The sequence below is a fragment of the Heptranchias perlo genome, chromosome 42 (genome assembly GCF_035084215.1).
Source record: "Heptranchias perlo isolate sHepPer1 chromosome 42, sHepPer1.hap1, whole genome shotgun sequence".
NCBI classification, from domain to species: domain Eukaryota; kingdom Metazoa; phylum Chordata; class Chondrichthyes; order Hexanchiformes; family Hexanchidae; genus Heptranchias; species Heptranchias perlo.
In genome coordinates, this window is record NC_090366.1 from 4502978 (window position 1) to 4513167 (window position 10190).

Here is a 10190-nt window from a genome sequence, read left to right on the forward strand (position 1 = left end):
GAGTACAGAAGAGATTTACGAGGATGTTGCCGGGACTGGAGAATTTTAGCTATGAGGAAAGATTGGAGAGGCTGGGGTTGTTCTCTTTGGAACAGAGGAGGCTGAGGGGCGATTTAATTGAGGTGCACAAAATGATGAGGGGCCTGGATAGAGTGGATATGGAGGACCTATTTCCCTTAGCAGGAAGGTCAATAACCAGGGGTCATAGATTTAAAGTGATTGGTAGAAGGATTAGAGGGAGCGGATGAAAAATTCTTTCACCAGACGGTGGTGGAGGTCTGGAACTCACTGCCTGAGAGGGTGGGAGAGGCAGAAACCATCAACTCATTTCAAAATTACCTGGATGTGCACCTGAAGTGCTGTAACCTGCAGGGCTACGGACCAAGTGCTGGAAAGTAGGATTAGGCTGGGTGGCTCATTTTCGGCCGGCGCAGACACAATGGGCCGAATGGCCTCCTTCTGTGCTGTAAATTTTCTCTGACTCTCTGCTATCTCTTCCCTAACTTCTTTTAAGATGCTCCGATGCAAACTATCTGGACCAGGGGTTTTATCCTCTCTAACCTTGATAATTTTGTCAATTTCCTCCCCCAATTCTATCTTAAATATCTTTATATATTTTCCGATCTCTTCTTCTAATGTCATCTCCACCTCGCTGGTAAATACTGAAGCAAAGTGACTATTCAATATTTCTGCCATTTCGCTGTTAATACCTGTGAATTTATCTTGTGCGTCCGTTACTGGCTCTGTCCCGATCCTGACCTTTTGTTATTTATGTGTTCGAATAATATTTTACTATTACTTTTTATATTCCTTGATAATTTAATTTCGTAGTTCCTCTTTACTTTCCTAATTGTTTCTTGACTTCTTTAATAACCTCTTCAGATTCCCTTTTGTCGTTCTCTCCTGTATTCTCAATGTCCTCAGTGTATGTGTTTCTCTTTAGTGTCAATTTTACCCTTATCTCTTTATTTATCAATGGTGTTTCATTACTGGGTGGATTGTTCTTGTTTTTTTTGAGGAATATGTTTCTCATGAACTCTACTGGTCACTGTTTTAAGTATTTCCCACTGCTGTTCTATCTCTTTGTCTGTCAAAAACATTTTGCACTTTACCTTCCCGAGTTCCATTGTCCTACCCTCAAAATTAGCTTTCTTTCCAATCCATTACTTTGGTCTTTGTCTTACTTATGTCTTTCTCAGTCGTTACTTTAAACGTTAAGTTATGATCACTATTGCCGAGATGTCCCCTTCACTTACTTCTCTTATCGGTTCCGGTTCATTTCCTGTTGCTGGATCCAGCAGTGATTCCTTTTGTTGGGTTCCTCACATACTCGGTAAGAAAGTAGTCCTGTACTCACTGTTCAAACTCCATTTATGTTTCTCCTGTTTATTTGAGGGGAGTTGAAATCTCCCATGATTAATTATTTGATTTTTTAAAACTCATTTCATAGATTTGTCTCCATATTTCTTCCTCCACTTCCCTTCCACTATTAGGTGACCTGTAGAATATCCCCATTAATGTGATCGATCCCTTCTTATCCTTTGTCTCAATCCATATGGATTATGTTTCTGACTTAATATCAGTTATGTCCCATTTTGCTACTGCCATTCTGTTGTCTGATTAATACAGCTACCCCACGTCCCCTGCTTCCTTCCCTCGCCTTTCTAAATATGTTCTATCCTGCAATATTTAACTGCGGTCCTATTCTTTGTGTAGCCATGTTTCAGTTATCCCGACTACACCCGGCTCCTCACAATGAATTAGTACCTCCAGTTCCCCCGTTATGTTTCAGATGCTGTCCACATTGCTGTGCAGGCAATTTAATTTGTTTTTACTCATTGTTCCCCTCACTTTATTTTTAACAGTCATTTTCTACTGATGTCCTACAACTGCATGGTACAAAATAAGGGGAGTGCAGCAACAGAGAGACCTTTGAGTGAACGTGCACAAATCTTTTCAGGAGGCAGGACAAGTTTATAAGGCTGTTAAAAAAGCATACGGGATCCTTGGCTTTATAAACAGGGACATAAGATATAAAAGCAAGGAAGTTAAGCTAAACCTTTCCAAAACACTGGTTAGGCTTCAGCTGCAGTATTGTGTCCAATTCTGGGCACCACACTTTAGGAAGGATGTCAAGACCTCAGAGAGGGTGCAGAAGAGATTGACTAGAATGGTACCAGGGATGAGGGACTTCAGTTATGTGGAGAGACTGGAGAAGCTGGGGTTGTTCTCCTTGGAGCAGAGAAGCTAGAGGGGAGATTTGATCGAGGTGTTCAAAATCACGAAGGGTTCAGATGAAGTAATTAAAGAGAAACTGTTCCCATTGGCGGAAGGGTTAAGAACTAGAGGACATAGATTTAAGGTGATTGACAAAAGAACCAAAGGTGACATGAGGAAAAACCCAAAGCGACATGGACCTTTTGCTCCAGGAGGCAGCCACACCCCTTAGGTTAAACACTTTAGAATTGACAGGTGGTCTGGGACAGGATGGAGTGACTGCGAGTGAGGCAGGTACCGGGATCCAGAAGGTAGTATTGCAGGAGCCTCAGTCCCTGCGCTTGTCCAATAGCTTTAAGGTTCTTGCAACCCTTGTGGACAAGTGTGGGGACCGCGGGGAGGACGAGCAAACTGACCACGTCACCATGGTACAGGAAGCCGTTCAAGTGGGGGGAGTAAAAAGGAAGGTGTTTGTAGTAGGCGACAGCATAGTTAGGGGGCTTAGACACTGTTCTCTACAGCCAGGAGCATGAGCCCCGAAGGCTATGTTGCCTACCCGGTGTCAGGCTAAAGGACACCTCCTCCGGGCTGGAGAAGAACTTGGAGTGGGAGGGGGTGGATCCAGTTGTCGTGGTCCATGTTGGTACCAACAACATAGATTGCACTTAGAAAAAGGTTTTGCTGAGAGTTTGAGCAGTTAGGGACTAAATTAAAAAGCAGAAACACAAATGTGATAATCTCTGGATTATTACCTGAGCCACGAGCAAATTGGCACAGGGTCAATAGAATCAGGGAGATGAATGCGTGGCTCACAGATTGGAGTGGGAGAAGTGGGTTTCGATTCGTGGGGCACTGGCACCAGGACTGGGGAAAGAGGGAGCTGTTCCGTTGGGACGGACTACACCTGAACCATGCTGGGACCAGAGTTCGAGCGAATCAAATTTCCAGGGAGGTAGACAGGGCTTTAAACTAAATTGGGGAGGGGGAGGGTGAGGGGGGAGTGAGGGAGGGAGAGGGGGAGGGGGGAGGGGGGAGAGAAATCGAGACTGCTAAAGAGAAAAGAAAAAGAAGCAGTGCAGGCAAGTGATTGGGGTAAGGATCACCAGATTGTGTCAGGAAGGGACAGAGCACACAAACAAAAGACAACAAATAGGGTCCGGGTAAGAAAAAATGGTAATAAGACAAATAGGGCCACAGTACAAAAATGTTAAGATGTCCAAAAATGTTGAAAAGACAAATCTAAAGGCACTGTATCTGAATGCAATGCACGAAGAATTCGTAATAAGGTAGATGAATTAACAGCGCAAATAGATGTTAACGGACACGATAGAATTGCCATTGCACAGACATGGCCTCAGGGTGACCAAGGCTGGGAGCTGAATATCCAAGGGTATTCGATATTTATGAAGGAAAGGTAAAAAGGAAAAGGAGGTGGGGTGGCGTTGTTAGTAAAGGATGAAATCAGAGCAATAATAAGAAAGGATATTGGCTCAGAAAATCAAGATGTGGAATCAGTCTGGGTGGAGTTAAGAAGCACCAAGGGGCAGAAAACACTGGTGGGAAGTTGTCTATAGGCCTCCAAACAATAGTTGTGATGTAGGGGACGGCATCAAACTCGAAATTAGAGATGCACGTAACAAGGGTACTAAAGTCATCATGGATTACTTTAATCTGCACATCGACTGGCCAAACCAAATTAGCAATAATACTGCGGAGGAGGAATTCCTGGAGTGTGTACGAGATGGTTTTTTAGACCAATACATTGAGGAGCCAACCAGGGAACAGGCTATCCTAGATTGGGTATTGTGCAATGAGAAGGGGTTAATTAATAATCTTGTTGTGCGGGGTCCTTTAGGGAAGAGTGACCATAACATGATAGAATTCTTCATTAAGATGGAAAGTGAAGTCCAATCCGAAACTAGGGTCCAAAATCTAAACAAAGGAAACTACGAAGGTATGAGGAGTGAGTTGGCTATGATAGATTGGGAAGCTGCATTAAAAGGCATCACGGTGGATAAGTTATACATTCCTTTCTGGTTCAAAAATACAAAAGGAAAAGCGGCCCAACAGTGGCTAACAAAAGAAATTAAGGGTAGTATTAGATCCTAAGAGGATTCATATAAAGTTGCCAGAAAAAGTGGCAAGCCTGAGGATTGGGAGCAGTTTAGAATTCAGCAAAAAAGGACCAAGAGATTGATTCAGAGGGGGAAATAGAGTATGAGAGTAAACTTGCAAGGAACATAAAAGTTGTCTGTAAAAGCTTCTACCAGTATGTAAAAAGAAAAAAGATTAGTGAAGACAAATGTAGATCCCTTACAGTCAGAAACAGGAGAATTTATAATGGGGAACAAGGAAATGGCAGAGTAATTAAAAAAATACTTTGGTTCTGTCTTCATGGAAGAGGACACAAATAACTTCCCAGAAATGCCAGGGAACCAAGGGTCTAGTGAGAAGGTGGAATTAAAGGAAACTAATATTCGTAAAAAAAAAATGCTGGCGAAATTAATGGGACTGAAAGCCGATAAATCCCCAGGGCCTGATAATCTGCATCCCAGAATAGTAAAAGAGGTAGCCATGGAAATAGTGGATGCATTAGTTGTCATCTTCCAAAATTCGATAGATTATGAAACAGTTCCTGCAGATTGGAGGATGGCAAATGTAACCCCACTGTTTAAAAAAGGAGGGAGAGAAAACAGGGAACTACAGACCGGTTAACCTAACATCAGTCGTGGCGAAAATGCTAGAGTCTATTATGAAGGATGTGATAATAGCACATTTAGAAAATATCAACGGGATTAAACAAAGTCAACATGGATTTATGAAAGGGAAATCATGTTTGACAAACCGACTGGAGTTTTTTTGAGGATGTAACTCGTAGAATAGATAGGGGAAAACCAGTGGATGTGATATATTTGGATTTTCAGAAGACCTTTGATAATGTCCCACATAAGAGGTTAGTGTGAAAAATTAAAGCACATGGGATTGGTGGTAATATACTGGCATGGATTGAAAATTGGTTAACAGACAGGAAGCAGAGAATAGGAATAAATGGGTGTTTTTCAGGGTGGCAGGCGGTGACTAGTGGGGTACAGCAGGGATCAGTGCTTGGGCCTCAGCTAGTCACAATATATATCAATGATTTGGATGATGAGTGGGATCATCAGTTGTGAGGAAGATGCAAAGAGGCTTCAAGGCGATTTAGACAAGTTCAGTGAGTGGGCAAATACTTGGCAGATGCAGTATAACGTGGATAAATGTGAAGTTATCCATTTCAGAAGGAAAAACAGAAAGGCAGAGTATTATTTAAATGGTGATAGATTGGGAAATGTTGATGTACAAAGGGACCTGGGCGTCCTTGTACACCAGTCACTGAAAGCAAACATGCAGGTGCAGCAAGCAGTTAGGAAGGCAAATGGTATGTTGGCCATCATTGCAAGAGGATTTGAGTACAGGAGCGAGGATGACTTACTGCAAATATACAGTGCCTTGGTGAGACCACACCTGGAGTATTGTGTGCAGTTTTGGTCTCCTGACCTAAGAAAGGATATACTTGCCATAGAGGGAGTGCAGCGAAGGTTCACCAGACTGATTCCTGGGATGGCAGGACTGTCGTATGAGGAGAGATTGGGTCGTCTCGGTCTGTATTCTCGAATTTAGATGAATGAGGGGGGATCTCATTGAAACATATAAAATTCTGACAGGGCTAGACAGACTGGATGCAGGGAGGATGTTTCCCCTGGCTGGGGGGTCCAGAACGAGGGGTCACAGTCTCAGGATATAGGGTCGGACATTTAGGACTGAGATGAGGAGAAATTTCTTCACTCAGAGGGTGGTGAACCTGTGGAATTCTCTACCACAGAAGGCTGTGGAGGCCAAGTCACTGAATATATTTAAGAAGGAGACAGATAGATTTCTAGACACAAAAGGCATCAAGGGATATGGGGAGAGAGCGCAGGAATATGGTATTGAGATAGAGGATCAGCCATGATCATATTGAATGGCGGAGCAGGCTCGAAGGGCCGAATGGCCTACTCCTGCTCCTATTTTCTATGTTTCTATTTGTTAGCATTGTCCAGGTCTGTGGATCGGTATCCATTTGATAGCACTGCCAAAATCCAGAGATCAGTCATTGCTTGATAGCACTGGCCAGGACATAGAATCATTAAAAAAATAAGGCACAGAAGGAGGCCATTCGGCCCATCGTGCCTGGCCAGCTGAGAAACGAGCCACCCAGCCGAATCCCACTTTCCTGCATTTGGTCCGTAGCCCTGCAGGTCACGGCTCTTCAGGTGCACATCCAGTTATTTTTTAAAATGAGTTGAGGGTTTCTGCCTCTACCACCCTCTCAGGCAGTGAGTTCCAGAACCCCACCACCCTCTGGTAGAAGGATTAGAGCAGAAATGAGGGGAAAAAAATTCACCCAATCACTTTAAATCTATGCCCCCGAGTTAATGACCCCTCCGCTAAGGGAAATGGGTCCTTCCTATCCAGTCTATCTAGGCCCCTCATAATTTTATACACCTGAATCAAATCTCCCCTCAGCCTCCTCTGTTCCAAGGAAAATAACCCCAGCCGATCCAATCTGTCATCATGGCTAAAATTCTCCAGTCCTGGCAACATCCTCTTAAATCTCCTCTGCAACCTCTCCAGTGAAATTACATCCTTTCTGTAATGTGGTGACCAGAACTGTGCGCAGTACTCAAGTTGTGGCCGAACCAGTGTTTTTAGAGTTCCAGCATAAAATTCCTGCTTCTAAATTCTATGCCTCGGCTAATAAAGGAAAGTATCCCGTATGCCTTCTCAACCACCTTATCAACCTGTCTTGCTGCCTTCAGGGATCTGTGGACCTGCACTCCAAGGTCCCTCACTTCCTCTACACCTCTCAGTATCCTCCCATTCATTGTGTATTCCCTTGCCTTGTTTGCCCTCCCCAAATGCAGTACCTCACACTTCTCCGGATTGAATTCCATTTGCCACTTTTCTGCCCATCTGACCAGTCCTTGCTATCAGCCACACGGCCTATCTTTGTGTCGTCTGCAAATTTCTTAATCACGCCCCCTACGTTAAAGTCCAAACCGTTAATGTAGACCACAAAAAGCAAAGGCCCTCGTACCGAGCCCTGCGGTACTCCACTGGAAACAGCCTTCCAATCGCAAAAACACCCGTCAGCCATTACCATTTGCTGACTGTCACTGAGCTAATTTTGGATCCAATTTGCCACATTCCCTTGGATCCCATGGGCTTTTACTTTTTTGACCAATCTGCCATGTGGGACATTAGATGAGTCTCCATTTGATAGCACGTCCAGGCCGGGAGTTCAGTGTCCATTTCAAATCACTGTCCAGGTCCGATCAGTGTCCATTTGATAGACTACCCGGACTGAAGGTCGGACAGGTTGCACCTCAACAGAGCTGGGACTAATGTCCTCTCAGGGAAATTCACAAGTGCTGGGGGGAGAGGGTTTAAACTAATGTGGCAGAGGGATGGGCACCAGAGGGAATACGAGGAGGTCTAAGACTGGTTTGCAGTGCATGTGTGTAAACGCACGAAGAGTGGTACATGAGGTCGGTGAGCCTTATGGGAATATGGTGTAGTGGCGATAACGGAGACCAGGCTCATAAAAGGGCAGGATTGGGTACTAAATATTCCTGGATAAAAGGTGTTCAGGAAAGATAGGGAAGGAATGAAAGGAGGTGGTGGCAATTATACACATTGTTGGGCAGATGCCAATGTTGTAGGTGCACTGGAACAGTTTGGCTCGAGGCGTGGCTAGTTCTGGAGCACAATCTTCAGCACTACAGTCGGGATGTTGTCGGGGCCCATAGCCTTTGCTGTATCCAGTACACTCAGCTGTTTCTTGATATCACGTGGAGTGAATCGAATTGGCTGAAGACTGGCATATCGGGAGGAGGCTGAACTGGATCATCCACTCGGCACTTCTGACTGAAGATGGTTGAAACGCCTTGTCTTTTGCATTCACATGGTGGACTCTGCCATCGTTGAGGATGGGGATGTTCACGGTGCATCCTCCTCCCGTTAGTTGATTAAATGTCAGGAGTGTGATGGAATACTCTCCACTTACCTGGATGAGTGCAGCTCGAACAACATTCAAGAAGCTCGACACCATCCAGGACAAAGCAGCCCGCTTGATTGGCACCCCATCCACCACCCTAAACATTCACTCCCTTCACCACCGGCGCACCATGGCTGCAGCGTGTACCATCCACAGGATGCACTGCAGCAACTCGCCAAGGCTTCTTCGACAGCACCTCCCAAACCTGCGTCCTCTACCACCTAGAAGGACAAGAGCAGCAGGCACATGGGAACAACACCACCTGCACGTTCCCCTCCAATTCACACACCATCCCGACTTGGAAATATATCGCCGTTCCTTCATCGTCGCTGGGTCAAAATCCTGGAACTCCCTTCCGAACAGCACTGTGGGAGAACCTTCACCACACAGACTGCAGCAGTTCAAGAAGGCGGCTCACAACCACCTTCTCAAGGGCAATTCGGGATGGGCAATAAATGCCGGCCTCGCCAGCAACGCCCACATCCCATGAACGAATAAATTTTAAAAAAGGGATGGCACTGCCCAGGTCTGGGGTTCAGTCTCCATTTGCGAAACACAGTAAGCTCAGTATAAATTCCTCACAAAATCCTGTCCAATCTTTGTTGCCAATCTGATGAGTGATTTTCCTGATCTTTTTTGTTCCAATTTCTCCCAGTTAACCTGCTGGTGATCCTGATCTTATCCCGGGGAAAGTGTGGTCTGTCTCGATGCATCTCCTGTTACCTGGTGTCCATGGCAGCGGCTGATCTAACCGTTATCCTCACTGCTGTGATACTGGACCGTATTGTCACCCTTTATTTCATTGATATATTCACAGAGAGCATTACCATGTGTGGTCTCGGTGACTGTCTCACTCATGCAGCCACGGACTGTTCTGTTTGGTTCACCGTGGCTTTCACCTTTGATCGATTTGTGGCCATTTGTTGCCAGAAGCTGAAAACGAAATATTGCACCGCGAGAACAGCGACTGTGGTTCTGGGAACAGTGAGTGTGTTGAGCTGTTTGAAGAACATCCCTTGGTATTTTCGATATGAAGTTTTCTATCTTTTTTCCATGCCGATATATTGCCTGGTGAGGTGGAGCTACTACACCTCACCCGTGTGGAAAGCATTCGACTACTTTCATCGTGCGTTAACCCCACTGCTCCCGTTCGTGCTGATTCTGCTCCTCAACGCTCTGACGGTGAGACACATTTTACTGGCGAGTCGAGTACGCAGGGGGCTCCGGGGGAAGCGTGATCGGGAGAATCACAAGGATACAGAGATGGAGAACCGCAGGAAATCCTTCGTTCTGCTCTTCAGCATATCTGCAAGCTTCATACTGCTGTGGATGACACAAGCTGTGTACACCATCCACGAACGGATTGTGTTAAATCACGTCACTGATCTATTCTTCGGCAACCGCCTTCCAGACTTCGGATACATCGGGCCGATACTGCAACTCCTCAGTTCCTGCAGTAACACCTGCATCTACGTCGTGACTCAGACCAAAGTCAGACAGGAGTTTAAAACTGTGCTCACTTATCCCTTTGTTCTGATTCTCCACTTGGTTAAATAAAGCCAAGAGCTGACCGCTCTCCTGCACGAGAAGTGACATTGTTTCACATTCCATCCCATAAATCCCATCCCATAAATCCCATCCCAGCTCCTGTTACTGGAGACACAAAACATCACAGAAACTATTGGAATCATGTGGCATTTTAAAGCAAATCCAACAATACCTGGCTTTGAACTCACTTGACGCTGACTGACAGCATTGTGAACAATTGTTGAGCAGGATTCTCAGCTTGAATGGAAATTTTAATCTTTGATCAGAAACAATTATGCAAAAAGAGACACGTAAGATTTACACTCAGTGTCATCACAAGTGAGACTTCTCCAAGGCCTCCTGTTTGACCCGC

The 10190-nt window shown here is 45.1% G+C and overlaps 1 protein-coding gene across 1 annotated transcript; it reads left to right on the forward strand.

Annotated features, from left to right (window-relative positions):
- The first annotated feature begins 2411 nt into the window (after window positions 1-2411).
- Window positions 2412-9847, forward strand: LOC137306115 (probable G-protein coupled receptor 139). The gene is made up of 2 exons (XM_067975176.1): window positions 2412-2511; window positions 8946-9847. The coding sequence occupies exons 1-2, from the start codon at window positions 2412-2414 to the stop codon at window positions 9845-9847; spliced, it is 1002 nt and encodes a 333-aa protein (XP_067831277.1).
- The last annotated feature ends 343 nt before the right edge of the window (window positions 9848-10190 follow it).

What these genes read in the sequence shown, in the direction of transcription:
- LOC137306115 (XM_067975176.1), top strand. Translation starts at nt 2,412, where the DNA reads ATGGACCTTTTGCTCCAGGAGGCAGCCACACCCCTTAGGTTAAACACT. An exon ending in AGTGACTGCGAGTGAGGCAG is followed by an intron (nt 2,512 to 8,945) that starts GTACCGGGATCC and finishes AATTTCTCCCAG; the next exon opens with TTAACCTGCTGGTGATCCTG.